A 14,471-nucleotide genomic window follows, 5' to 3' on the forward strand; every position below is an offset into this window, starting at 1 on the left:
AGAGGAGAAGAAGAAGAGAAGAACACGCCACCATCGATGAACCGCCGGAGCTCTGTTGTCGCCGATAGAGAAAGGGTTTGGTGGAAGGAGCTCTAGATCTCCGGGAGAAACAAAATGGAAGAAGCGAGGCCCTTTTGTGTGTGTCTCAAACCGTTTTGTGTCTGCGTGAACCGACCAGACCATGTTAACGCTCAAACGCACATTAACGTTGGCATGGTCCATATGTCCTCCCATTCACGGGTTCTCGCGTCCAGAGCACCCACGGGTGCACAGAGCAGAACGCGGACTCTATTGGTAGGTAATCTGGACTCGTTGGTGATACGTCCATCACACTTATGACCCCTGTAGTGAACGAGATAGCTAACATACCAACCAACTGATCCACCCCTCAGTTGACTAGTAGCACAAACCTTACCGATATTTTTAAGCTTCACCACCTCCACAACATGCTCAAAGTCAACAGTTATATATTAATTTTTACAATAACTCTTCAAGGTGGTGACCGGTGAGGCATATGCCTCGAAGCAAAGCAGAGCCAAACTGCCTTATAGGCCCAAAAAATAAAAAATTTAAAGTACTTTAGTTGGATATAAATAAACCTTGATTTTTATTTTGCTGAATATAAATAAAAACAAAACAATATAAACTTAAAAGTCAGTCATAATATCACTTCTAACCAAAAATTATCTCTTTGATTTTCTCTCAAATGTACATATATGTTAGAATTTAATCTCCACTACATTTGTCTGTCAATGTAGTTCAGCTTCAGTCAGAGCAAAGCCCGTTCCAACAGCCTTTACATCCTTGTGGTGAGAGATATCCCTAATGTAAGATTGCAAGGGGCTGCTCGGAAGGTGTGAGCACTGAGTTGATCTGATAAAAGCCGAACTCGTGAGAATGGTGTCTCCAATTTAAATGTTCACCCATGACACATGATAGTAGAACCTACTGGTTTACAAACTAAAAATAATAGTTATGATTTTTATTAATAAATAAAGTTTAAATATATAAATATATTAAAAATTAAATAGAATTACGAAATAGTTTTTATCCACTACTCTTAATTACTTATAAATCATTTAGTTCCAATATAAAGAAATTGTATATAATGAAAAATATTCACTAAGTTTCTTTTTATGCCTTAATTCAATTTTAATTAACCAAAATATTCTATACAGACAAACCCCCTTTTGTTGGTATTAATTTTTCATCCTCAAACATTCTTTATCATTTATAAATTAGGTTATATTGAAAGAGTACTAGGATACATGTAAACTAAGTAAAATTATTATTTTATTTAAGTATAAAATGTTATAAATGTAAAACAAAATAAAAAAAATCTTACATTAAAATTTAAAAGTACTATAATCTTAAAAATTAAATATATAAACTGACTATGAAAGAAATGAATTTTGTTTTAAATTGTATAAAGAAATTATGAATATTCAATTTGTTGTATATGTATGAGTAAACTAGAAATATGAAAATTAAGTAGATGGGATATTTTATTTAGGTAAAAAGGTTATAGCCATTAAAAATTAAATATATATAAACAGGATCAATATTAAAACAAATATACATGAAATTAAAAATGAAATATTGTATGACACAGATTAGTTGTAGATATTAGGAACAATTTTAGTATGCATGTATAAATTGTTTAAATTAGGTAGAGAAGGCTATAAACATGAAACAAAATACAAAATAGAAATTCAAAAGCATAGTATTTACTAAAAAGAATATATGTAAATTGGCCATAAAAAGAAACAAAATGTGCATTTGTGTTACTTTATATAAGTACTGAAATTTGATTATATAATGGTAGTGTTACTTTATATCTTTACCATTTTCTTGTACATGTGTATAACACATGCCTTTACGCAAGTATATATAAACACTAAGTATATATATATGCAACTGCCTTGCTTCTGCCTTTAGTCTTTTAAAATGTGCTTCCAATCCCCTCTTTCATTGGTAGACACATGCGAAGCCATCTATAGCAACCTACCTCTTAGGTTGATGTCATCATATGTAAAAGGGACCACGAAGGTTCAACTCATGGAAGATACCCAACCCAATTGCTTAAAGAAAACTTGAGAAGAACGCAAGAACACATGGATAATCAATGCCTATGGCTCAGTTTGGAAAGAGTACAAATGTAAATTTGTAGAACGTAAAACCTTATATTATGTATTATTTTGCATGTATTTGTATCGTACATATTTGCATTTGTACTTTTTCTAAAATGAGCCTATAGAACTGAATAAAAATTTGAAGTTGTGGCCAGTGGGCAAGGTCTTCTTGAGGTAATGGCCACATTGGCAAGCCACCATGGCAACGAGGAGGAACCCGAAATTGGCCCCACAATGCTGTGGGCCTTATCAAATTCTATAGTTAATGGGCCAAATAGCCTACAACTTGGACTTACCCAAAGGAAGCAAGATCCATCCCAACTTTCACATCTCCGACCTAAAAGAGAAGTTACTTGAGCATGTGCAATCTCAAGCAGAGAACCTATCCAACATTATGTTAGATGGAATTATCCAAACAAACCCCGAATACATCCTTCGTGGGCTGAAGATGAAGTGAGAAACAAGGTTGTTTGAAAGAGCAATTTGGATTGCAATAGCTACTCATCAGGCTATGGAACGCCAGAAATAAATTTATGAGCCCCACTATGAAAGCTAATCCTTCTTCCCCTCCCGTGATCAATTAAAAGTAAGATTGTCAATGGATTGGGTCCAGTAGAATCGGAACCCACCCAAGAACCAGAATCTGTGGGTGTAAATGGATCGGCGATCCAATACATGTGCTATTTATTTATTTATATAAATATATAATACATATACACACAATATGCTATTTATTTATTTAAAATCAAACCGGTCAGGGGTCTGGTTACTGGTTCAAATGGTCTGACTGTTCGACCCGAACAGTTGGCCCGTTTTGACAAAAAATAAAAAACAAATTAAAAAAAATAAAAATTGAAAAATGATCGAAACTATTCGAACGGTTAATCGGCCGGTTCAGCGGTTTGCTGACCAAAATCAACGGTTTTGGGGAAAAAAGTGGTTTGGGGGGAAAACGAAACCGGTCAAGTGACCGGTTCCCGGTTTTTCCAGTCTGATCTGATTTTGAAAACATGTTTATTATATTATTTATTTTTTATAAAAAAACATGTATATATGATCAAAATAGTTGAAAAAATACTTATATTTTTTATTTAAATTATTATATTTTATTTTTTTATGATCGGATTAAATCCAAAGATCCAATGATTTTATAGGATTTGAATTCAAATCCTAAGATTCCATCCAATCCAATCCATTTGCATCCCTAAGATAATCAATTCAATCGATTTAGGTTCATCGAATACATCGAATCGGACCCGATTCATTCAGGGCCTTAATTAAATGCATCATAGATTCATAGACCAATGTTTTAGAATAGGAGTAGCAAACGTAGACGTGATTCCACTTTTTTGTATCGTGGGGTATTTTGTTGAGTTTTTTGGGGAGATTCTTTCCATGGGAGTTGAGTAGACCTTTTCATGGGTTGGGCCGGGCTCGGGTTGGATTTTCGTTCTGTATTAACAAATTTTTTTAAGGCCTGAGCCCCACCATCGGGCCCACAACTTGGGCCCGAGCCTGGCCCTCATAAAAAGCCCGAAGCCCGAAATTTAGCCCATGCGTTACTATTGCTGAAGTGGTTGAATAGAAATAGAGAGAGAGAAATTATAAAGAAAAAAATAAAAAATGTATATATATTAAATTATAAATATATATTTTAATAAATATTATATTATTTATGTATTTTATATAATATTATGTATTTTATAAAATATATAATATTGAGTCGGGCTTTTTTGACAAATCCCGAATCCGACCCAAAATATAGTCAGACTTACTGTATTAAGCTCGAGGTCAGGCCCGCGGGCCTAATTACATGACCACGCCCAACCGGGGTGTGGGCCGGGCCATCGGGCTACCCTGCCCATGAATAGGTGTAGACTCTAGAGTTGAGCAATGAGCATGTTGTTGATCGTTGTGGAAAGTGAGAGGGTGAAAACACGACCTACAAAAGTTTGGGTTTCCTTTGGAAGGTAGCTAGCTGCCTAGCTGCATTTAATGGTTGTTGGTAGCTTTTACGTGTCAACAGAGTGGATCAGTTAAATCTACATTCCTCAGAGTCAGCTAGCTAATTAAAACTAGAAGACAGATCATGCCTGCTTCCCTCCGGAAGGAATCTAATGGAAAGTTCGCATTTTTTCGACTATGGAACTATTCAACTGTAACTATTAAAGTCGAAGGTTCTACCCAGAAAGCCCCGTTCCTCTCTCTCTCTCTCTCTGTTCAATATGAGAAAATGGGGAGCTAAATTTTCTTGTAATTTAATGTTTATTATTGTAAATGTATTTCTGTGCTTAAATCTGATATGTGCAAAAGGGTTTGAGCCTCTGATCCAGCTTCCTCGGTTTCGGAGTAGAAACCGACTCAGGTTCAGAAGGGTTGTTTCGGTGAAGGACTTCGGAGCTAAAGGAGACGGTTTGACTGATGATAGTCAGGTAGGCCACTGTTATGGTCCCAAAAGGCTAGAAATGAGTCTGAGATATGTTTGTTCTGTTATCTCAGTTGAGTTGTTTTTCTTTTTCTTTTTTCATTTTTTTAGTTACGGGAAATGATGACTTAGTTTCAATGTTGCAGCATCCGGTAGGACTTGCTTTTTCTCCTTTTATGGTGACATAATATATCTCATTTGTTAAAATATAAGCTAGATGAAGAAGATCATGTTTTAGAATAAGTCCTGATTACCCATCTATCAAAATTTTCGGCATATGGAGAAAGAAGTTCATGTGCATTTTCTCTTTTTCCTAATTGAGACGAGGAAACGTCGTACCCATGAACCAAAGTTGATGTTTTGATTAAAAAAAGTAAAAATAAAGTAGACATTGATGTCAGCTAAGGAATTCTGTGTTGCAAGTTGCAACTGGGAGAAAGCCTTCAAATTGAAATTAATAGAGGATTGGGATTTTTTAACCAGTAGTAGTTAGTGTCTTTCTCATTTAAAACACCTGTGCAGAGGCATAGGTTAGATTGGAAACTGAGTACTTTCTATACCTATTTATTGCTTCCAGCCTGCCATTCACATTACAAATGGAGAAAACCTTCTTTTCCTGTTCGTTTTTCTTTTTCGGTAATGTGACTTTACGAAAAGCATTTCATGAAATTATTTCTTTATTGACAAAGAATGTTAATTTGTTTGTTTGGTGGTAATTTCTGATGAATTACATGTTTTCAGGCTTTCACGGATGCCTGGACGTTTGCTTGTTCTTTACCATATCGACCAAGACTTGAAGTTCCAGCTGGAAGAACTTATTTGGTTGGGCCAACCGATTTTTCTGGGCCTTGTCGATCAAGTCTGACATTGAGGGTATGTATCAAGTTCCAAATTGCCCCAACACCTCCTTGATACAAACTTCTGGTTAATGATTTTCATCCTTTAACATGTTTAATCTTGTTCTGAATTTATCTAAACCAAGTTTCCAGCTGTTCACTCATTTATATTGAAGATTCCATCTTGACAGGTCTCTGGTAATATAACTGCTCCCAAAAATCCTGCTTCCTGGAAAGGTTTTAGTCGAAGAAGATGGCTCTATTTCTATAGGTTGAACCGCTTCACTGTAGAAGGAGGAGGGACAATTAATGGGATGGGAAAGGAATGGTGGGCTAGGTCTTGCAAGATCAATGCAACATATGTAATATTATCTGCCTTGGGGTGTTTCTTTTTCTATCTGATTTTTTTCCTGTATTTGGTGTCTGAAATTGGCATTCAATTATTTTGCAGCCATGTCGACATGCTCCAACGGTTAGTATTGCAAAGCTACATCAATTATTTGGCCCATGCTGCTACTTTTATAGATTTCATCTTCTGTCTTGTTCAAAAAAAAAAAAAAAAAAAAACTATTCCCCCTTTGTAGCCCAGGTGTTTGTTTATGGTACTTTCTTTTGAGGTTATTATTTGAGAACTGAAGAAATATATAATTGCATTACAGGCAATTACTTTTCGTAGGTGCAAGAATTTGAAAGTTCAACACCTCATCATAGTGAACAGTCAACAAATGCACATGGCTTTCTCAAAGAGTCATTGGGTCATGGCGTCTTATCTCCAAGTGATTGCCCCTAGGGAAAGCCCCAATACTGATGGAATCCACATAAGTGCATCCACCCATGTTGTGATCAAATATAGTGTGATCAAAACAGGTTTGCTCAAGAATTTCAAATTTTCATATATTCAGATTTTAGACATATTTTGTTAAAGGTTTTGGTTCATATCAAGTTGCTAGAAATTATGTAATGATACAAAAGCACCAACGTGGTAAAACAAGATGGGTTGAGTTTTTATCCGGTTGCATGATAGTTTCAGATTTGACAATTATTCTAAGATAAAAAAGATTTGTTATTGTATATCCACATCTTTCTTAAGATGTTAAAAAGGAGAGGTTGGCAATTGATAGGATGTTAAAAACAAAACAAAACAAAACAAAAAGTCCCACACCTGATCTTGATAGGATGTTGGCAATTGAGTGTTCAACTGTCATGGAATCCATTGGCATTGGGCATTCAAAGTAGAAAAAATGTATCTAATGTATACAGTTTTGTGGTCCTTGAGCACAGTTCTGCCCCATCAAATGTCAAGTTCTTCAATGGGTAATGAATAACATGGGTATGAATTTTCTAAGCAATCTGATCTATGATGCCTAGATACAGATACGAACATGGATGAGTTTAACAGAGAGAGAGAGATTGGGAAACAGGGATATGACTCTCCATTTCCTAAAATCCTGGACACAGATACAGGTATAGGTATCCCATGTAATATGCTTATATTATGAATTATATCTAGTTTTCGAAGCTAACTGTAATCTTTCAAGCCTTATTTTTCCAAATTTAATTAAAATTTCTGAAATGTGCAGTTATTTTTATAGTATAACTAAATAAAATATACCACTTTACATATTTTAAAAGCTTTATACTATAGAGTACATCTAGAAGTATCCTTTGCAGTATCCAGCATCGTATCCGATATATACCAGTACACTAGGCATGTATAGTATACAGCACTTCAGGTTTTCTAGAGTTTGCATCCCTTATTTTTACTATTACTATTATTTTTTGGTTCATGGGGCTACACAACCCCAAGAGGAGGGGAGGGAGTCCATCCCCCAACTTTGGTGACAGTGGGATTTGATTCCAAGTCTCCACTACAACCAGACAGAGACCTTACCAACTGAGCCACCATCAGTTATGGTTTGCATATCTTATATCACCACTAAAACGTAGTATATTTTTCCATTTGCAGCAGTGAAATCCTCAGCCATCCTTGCTTCCCTGGGATTGATGTTCTCTGACTATTTGTTTGATATTTCAGGCATCCAGTTACGTTGTTTTATGCTACTTGACTTTTAGTTTACACCAAGCTGTTTTAAGGTTTCCTGAAGTGCCTCATCAAGTTTGTAAAAGTATAACTTAGGTTGAAGTTGTCTTTACTACTAGAAGCATATCTTAGGTTTTGCTTACTCTTTGGCCTTCAGTTTTCATGACTAGCCATTTTCCAGTTCTGTTATTCTTGAACCTTTTGTAACTCTGCTAATGTGAGCTTGTCTTACACTGCCGGTCCCAAGATAGTTAACGATTTCACATTCAGTCCTGATTTGTAAGGCTTGTCCTTTGTGGGCAAAGTGTCATAAATATCATTTCTTTTATCATTAGATTGCTTCTAAGTTCTAACATCTAACTATTAATAGGTCATTTGTTACAGGATTTTGCATACATTAGCACTGATTCTGTAATTTGAATTCTCTTTGACTTATTATAGGAGATGACTGTGTCTCCATAGTCAGTAATTCTTCCATGATTCAAGTCAGAAACATTTATTGTGGACCTGGCCATGGCATAAGGTAAGACATTTTGAACTTAAATTACTGATAACTCAGTATCTTTTAACAGAGACTAATTCCATTCAATATCCAATAGTATAGGAAGTTTGGGGAAATCAAATTCATTGGATAGCGTGAGCCATGTCTTGGTTGATGGAGCCATCATATCAAATACTGAAAATGGGTTGAGGATCAAGACGTGGCAGGTAATCTTCAAAACTAAGTATGTACCAATTAACTTTGCATAAAAGAAATGAATCCATAGTTTATTAATTTTTCCATATTTCTGCATGCCACTTAGGGAGGTCATGGTTTTGCCAAAGATATCACTTTCCAGAGTGTACAAATGGAAAATGTTTCAAACCCAATAATAATTGATCAATATTATTGTGATTCACCACTGCCATGTCCAAACCAGGTAAAACATTCTTCTTCTAGTAATTTTTTGTTTCCACCAAAAGCAAGAAGAAATTCCCCTGGGATGCTCTCTCCAACACAGAGCTTGTATCAAATGCTCTGAAATGGGTTAAAATGCATTTTGATTGAATATTAATGCTTTTCATCAGTTTTAGATTCAAACTTGCTATTTGCAAAAGAAGAGTTCATCCCAATGGGAACTTTTGAAGAACTTTCTAGTTGCTAACATCATTATCCAAGGATATGCAGACTTCGGCGGTTCAGGTGGTTAATGTTTCTTATGTGGGCATCAAAGGAACCTCAGCAACCGGGGAAGCAATAAGATTTGCTTGCAGTGACACTTTCCCATGTAAAAAAATATATTTAGAAAATATACATCTAAGATCCTACTTGGGGGAGCTTACAAGAACCTTTTGCTGGAAAGCTAGGGGCTCCAGCTATGGTTCAGTATGCCCTCCTCCTTGTTCCTCATGGAATAGAAACTTCATTGAGCAGCTAGTTTATTCTAGCACTACCAATCATCTTCAAGTGGAAGAAGAACCTTTGCCAATCTAATATACAAGATGTGCCAGGTTTGGCATCTGATAGTAGCATCTTGCAACAGATTTAGTGTGCTTCAGTTGATGTTATTTACCTTCAATACAAAGAACAAAATAGTTCATCACAAATGGCTACTGGCGAATGTTAAATTCATTATGATTACTTCTGTATACATTTTTTTTGTCATTTTATTAATATTTCATATATTATTGTCTTATATTTTTCTTTTGAATCAGCAAATAAGGTCAATTGTATGTCATAGTCTAAGTCTCTAAGAGTCAGGAATACAAAGGACAATACTTTAAACCAGAGACCAACAAGCAAGAAAATCGGGTCCTTGAACTCTCTCAAATTGGGTCAACATCAAATGTAATAATAAAAGCAAACTTGTGAAGCATCAATTCCTCTCAAGGTTAAAGTATACCAAGTAACCAACAAAAGATGAGTTGTCTTCTTACCAAAAAGAAAAAAAAGGGAATAATTAGTGCACTTCAAGCCTCTGTTGTTTTATAGTGATGCCAACTCCTTTGCCTTTCATCAAGATTTCAGTCAATCCCACTTATTGTAGCATGCCTCAATTTGATCATTAATGAGTTTTGTAATTAATACAATCATGTATTGGCAGAGGTAAACTTGTCAAGATGTTGAATCAGGATTAGTAACCCGTCCATTACAACAAAAACACAGTAATGCTGACCATTCTCAAATCACAATTATCACAATCCCTTAAACCTGGTGCTTCCAAGGGAATAATTGGATTTTAGTAAGAAATATCTTCTATCCAAGTCGTTTCTATTTAAGTTAGTTGCCACATTGAGTGAAAAGGAAAGGGTGGAATGGAAAAACAAGGATCACAAGCCAATTTTAATGATAAGAGACACTTAAGATACTATGAACTCTGTCAAACAGTTCAGCAATGTCTGGCATTCTCTTTTTTTTTTCACAAATAAGTTGGATCTACTGTAAAATCAGCGTGAATTTTCCTCCACATTGCCCAAGGGGTCTTCTTCCAACAGCATGACCATCACACCAAGGAACAACTTGATCCAATTTAGCTTCAAGGGATCATCATTCCGCTTGAGGCAAATGTCAAAGATGGCTTTTATTTGCAAGAGGGATGACTGATGTGCTTTTTAAAGTCTTACATGCTAGCGAACACCAAGCTTGGGGCACCCAGCAGCAAGAGGTAAATCCAAGTTGTCTACAGTTCGGAAAGTTCTGGGAACCATCCTGTCAACATAGACTGTACCATCCAAGTGATCACACTCATGTTGCAGTATGCGCGCCTGCCAGCCTGAAGCTTCTACTTTAATGGGCTGACCATTGCGATCCAAACCTGTAACCTCAACGTTAAGATAGCGCTCAACCATGGCTCTGAATCCATCAACACTGCCAATATCACATCAAACATAATTAAATTGTACTACTAATGTAACAGCATGGGGCAAAAACCACGAGTAAAGAAGATTTGGGCTTTAGATGGGAATAAACATGATTTTCCAAAACCATTTCGTTACTGTTCTGAAACATGGAAGCATCCATATTTACATAGAATCAATGCTCTTATGCCATCCTCTAAGATTTATGTTAAATGTTTTTCCATATACTGGAAATAGGTTAACACTGAAAATACAAATTGTCTATGAAAACCACTTTATGACTATGTAATAAGCAAGCTAAATCAATTAATCCAACTGAATGTTGTCTGCTAATCCATGAGATCATGAAACATCAATTCTGTAACAAGTTGCTTTAACAAATCTTCACAGATGTAATTAATGAAAGTCCATTGTTAGATTAAAGTGAGCTTCTTACCTCAGGCACCCTTCAAAGAATAGTGCAGTTTTATTGCTCTTGTTTTTCAGCTTTGGATTCAATATTATCTGCCTCAAAAGAATTCATAAATAATAGCAATCCAGAAAGAAAAAAGATTTATTTGTTGATGACAAGGAACTACATCTAGATCTTTAACTTTGCATGTATTAACTTACCAAAAGATCAAAAGGGCGCCTGTCTTGTGATTTAATTTCTTCCTTGGGAGCATAACTAATATATTCTTTTGTATCTTCCAGAACAATTATCTGCAAAGGCAAAATGGACAACCTATTATTCTTCCTTCCAGTATTTTATTTGCACCTTAACAACTTTACCATTATTGTCTATACAGTTTGTTACTATTTATAAATTTTGGATGGACTACCAACATCTTTCATGATCTAATTGGTATAAAGTACACATCTTGATATCATCTAACAATACTTTAAGTGTCAATTGACAAATTGTTATGTAAAAAAAGTAATACTAATTATATTTTCTAGCACTGTTCAAGCTGTTAAATTTCTTCATAAAGAAGCTTATTCCTGTCTGTCACTCCTGGCATTAATGACCATCAGAGTAACTCTTTCTTAACTACTCAAAACATTGGACTTAAAGATGTAAAAAGAGCCATTACCCAATGATACTCTCAGGTATTTGAGGTTTTAGGAGGGCTAGACTGGACTTTGGTATTTCTTGCACAATGTGATAGGTCTTAGATGTTCTACATAAAATCATTTGTCTGGCAGCAAGTACACAAGCAATCATCTATCTTCAGATATTGACCAAGAAGTGAAAAAGAAAAGAAACAAATCTCAAATTTGGATGCAAGTTTTAAATAGTTAAACATCCAATCCATGCAACTTATTAACATGGCTGGACAAGGTGGAGAGTATAAAATTTACACTAAAAACTGAAGTATCTAACTTGATACAGCACACCATTGTATTGGTAACCAGGTATCAGAGGATACATTGTGAACAATACTTTATTCCCAAAAGTATAGAATTAGCCTTCTATGTATAGCCAAATGTATTAGTACAAGCAAGTTTTAATGTCAAATATCATTTTAGATATTGAGCCACTCTATCATACTTCAGCATTTCTGTGGGTTTGGCAGGCAAAATTATTAGTCTATGATTGTTGGATAGATGATCCTTTCTGCCAAGTAGGAGACAGATTTTGCAGTGGTTCTGATTCATCTATCACAAACACTTCAAATTAAATGCTAAGAACTTTAATACTAGCAATTTCATGCTGTATTATGATGGCATGGAAATTTCTAAGCAATTGGAAGGAAACAAACATCAGAACATTGCCAGCACAGGTGACTGTCATTCACAATATCATGGTGCCTCCAATTCCTATCAACCAATTGGAGACAATGTAGGAAACTAATTGACTTTCAATATGAGAATTGATAACACAGACTCCCATATTGATAACACAGGAAATATAGATCACTATATGATCAGATGTTGTTAAGCATCGCTTAAGTACAAGTAACTAGGAACAATGGAAATGGTACAAGTTTTCTCCAACAGAGCAACTAAAGAAAAGATGAAATACAACATACAGGAGTGGGAACCCCGATTGCTCCCATTCATTCTCACTAATCAAGTCAACAAAAATCCATAAAACTAAAAAAAGGAGTAAATTTTCAAGTGACCCAATATTTTGTTAATACAGAAGAATGCAGAAACATAGAGCTCACCTAGAAAACTGACTCAACGAAATTGCTCACATCTATTCTCATTAATCAAACTAACAAAAAGCAATAGGATAAAAAAAGAGTAAGTTTTCAAGAAAATTATCAATTTGGATTAAGCTTGTATCAAATGCAGTATCTATGGAAATTAGATTAAAGGGAATTGGAAGGAACCTTCAATGGGATTCCAATCTGAGGAGCAGCAAGACCAACCCCAGGTGCCTTCCTCATAACCTTGATCATGTCTTCAATTATTTTCTGGATCCTCTCGGACCCAATTTCATCGGCGGGAACATCGCTTGCTGGCTCGTGAAGTACGGGGTCACCCGCCCTAACTATATCTGGCAACGAACTTGTCTTTTTATCTCCAAAACCTAAAAACCAACCTGCTCGAGCAGTTGAAGAAAAACTGTAAGTTCTTCTGGTAATAAAGTCGACACTGGAGACTGGTTTCAGCAGTGAAATTCCGGATCCGAAGCCTCGTTCCTGGTTTTCGTTGATGCCCAAAACTGGCCTTATCGCAAATAGGTTGTTGTTCTTCGAGTTTCTGAAGCATTTTTCGGCAATGGAGATAGGAAGTAAGCGATGAGAGAATCGCTGAATGATCTCCATCTTCTTCTGCACTGCTTCTGCTCACATAAACAAAATCTATCCCGAATTGAGAAGGGTTATTTAGGTAATTCCGTTGTAAGATTTATCCGGGAAGAAGATGAATGAGTCCTGTGGAAATTCGAAAATAACCTCTCCGATTATTTACCCAGTTGACGAGTTAACGGTTCATCAAAGGGCAGAGACCAAAGAGACAATGGGCTGGGCCAGAAGATGGATGTACCAGCCCAATAATAGCTATCCATTACTTCTAATCCCCCATTACTTGCGACCTTTGCATGTAAGACCCATCATTAGATGGTCCCATTTTCTGCACCAAAATTCAGCTGATCAGATGAATCTTGTCCATTGAATTATCGTTCAACTTAATCTTTGGTCTAGCTAGCCACAAAAATGGGATCTATCTAATGGTGGGCCCAGACCAGTATACAGGTCTTGTTGTTGTAGCCGCATACGCAAGTTTTTTTTTACTAAAATACAATTTATGTTAAAAATATTCTATAAAATAATTGTGAGACTAATTATGTTTATGGAGAGACTATTGGGTAATCAAGAAACAATATATCCAAAAATAAAATTGAGCAAGACAAAAATTGCATATATTGAGATGAATGAGTAGAAAAACTAAAAATTATAGGATCAGAAATAAATCACCCAAAACCTAGGAATAGCTCCCATAGATGACAAAGTAAAAGAAAGTAGATGATAATTTAGTCACGTATATAGAAGACCATCAACAACACCCATAAGAAGAAATTGTATCCCCTCTCATTAATTTTGTTTTGTTAGTGTAAAATCTTCAAATTTTAGCTATAGTAAAATTTGAACCTTGGTCACTTAATTTTAACAACCACAAGTTCGCCAATGAAAAACACGTATTTGTTTGTTATGATAATATGTATTTTTAATTTTAAGTAAATTTTTACTTTTCTTAATGAGTTACAAGTGCTTATTAATAAATGCTAGAATTAATTATTAAAAGTTATATACTAATAAATATTAAGATTAATTATATTGGTTTTTTAAAAATTGATATTCACATTTTAGTTGTTTTTTGTTTTTTTACATTTTATTTATTCCATCATTTTCAATGGTTACTAATTGTGTCTCGATATGTCACACTTTATATAAACCATTAAATTATGGTTTTTTACATTTAAATGACTTATTCACAATCATATAAAATTTATAAATATTGTTAGTAATATATTTTTTAGGATTTATTTGAATTTTTTACTATATTTATGTGTATCTTGATTTTTCGTTTATATCCATAGTATCCAAAGCATATCCCGATATGTCTCTTAAAATTGTCTTTCTAGTACACCTTATGTTTCCAATACTTTGAACTTTGCTGATAATTTAACAATGGACATGTCATTAAACAGAACAGATTGGTGAAAAAGGATTCATGTAGCTGACCATGTATTGTTGAAATAAAGCTTG

The 14,471-nt window shown here is 35.0% G+C and overlaps 2 protein-coding genes across 2 annotated transcripts; one reads left to right on the forward strand and one right to left on the reverse strand.

Moving 5' to 3' along the window:
* Positions 1 to 4,031: 4,031 nt before the first annotated feature.
* LOC104592391 (putative polygalacturonase At1g80170) lies at positions 4,032 to 9,110 on the forward strand. The gene is made up of 9 exons (XM_010251738.3): positions 4,032 to 4,564; positions 5,299 to 5,430; positions 5,585 to 5,755; positions 5,845 to 5,865; positions 6,053 to 6,260; positions 7,876 to 7,957; positions 8,034 to 8,142; positions 8,238 to 8,354; positions 8,603 to 9,110. Exons 1-9 carry the CDS (start codon positions 4,358 to 4,360, stop codon positions 8,906 to 8,908), a joined length of 1,353 nt encoding a protein of 450 aa, XP_010250040.1. The 5' UTR covers positions 4,032 to 4,357; the 3' UTR covers positions 8,909 to 9,110.
* A 403-nt stretch (positions 9,111 to 9,513) lies between these two features.
* Positions 9,514 to 13,149, reverse strand: PDF1A (peptide deformylase 1A). Its single transcript, XM_010251739.2, has 4 exons — positions 12,591 to 13,149; positions 10,885 to 10,974; positions 10,709 to 10,776; positions 9,514 to 10,282 (listed from the first exon to the last, which is right to left on the reverse strand). The coding sequence occupies exons 1-4, from the start codon at positions 13,026 to 13,028 to the stop codon at positions 10,042 to 10,044; spliced, it is 837 nt and encodes a 278-aa protein (XP_010250041.1). The 5' UTR covers positions 13,029 to 13,149; the 3' UTR covers positions 9,514 to 10,041.
* Between the last annotated feature and the right edge of the window lie 1,322 nt (positions 13,150 to 14,471).

This window comes from Nelumbo nucifera, chromosome 8 (assembly GCF_055504915.1).
Source record: "Nelumbo nucifera cultivar China Antique chromosome 8, China Antique-T2T, whole genome shotgun sequence".
Lineage (NCBI taxonomy): Eukaryota > Viridiplantae > Streptophyta > Magnoliopsida > Proteales > Nelumbonaceae > Nelumbo > Nelumbo nucifera.

Coding starts and splice junctions, on each gene's coding strand:
- LOC104592391 (XM_010251738.3), top strand. CDS start 4,358: ATGAGAAAATGGGGAGCTAAATTTTCTTGTAATTTAATGTTTATTATT. Junction 5,431..5,584: donor GATCAAGTCTGACATTGAGG/GTATGTATCAAG, acceptor CCATCTTGACAG/GTCTCTGGTAATATAACTGC. Junction 7,958..8,033: donor GGACCTGGCCATGGCATAAG/GTAAGACATTTT, acceptor AATATCCAATAG/TATAGGAAGTTTGGGGAAAT.
- PDF1A (XM_010251739.2), bottom strand. CDS start 13,028: ATGGAGATCATTCAGCGATTCTCTCATCGCTTACTTCCTATCTCCATT. Junction 10,975..12,590: donor AGATTGGAATCCCATTGAAG/GTTCCTTCCAAT, acceptor TTGCCTTTGCAG/ATAATTGTTCTGGAAGATAC. Junction 10,283..10,708: donor TTCTTTGAAGGGTGCCTGAG/GTAAGAAGCTCA, acceptor TGATATTGGCAG/TGTTGATGGATTCAGAGCCA.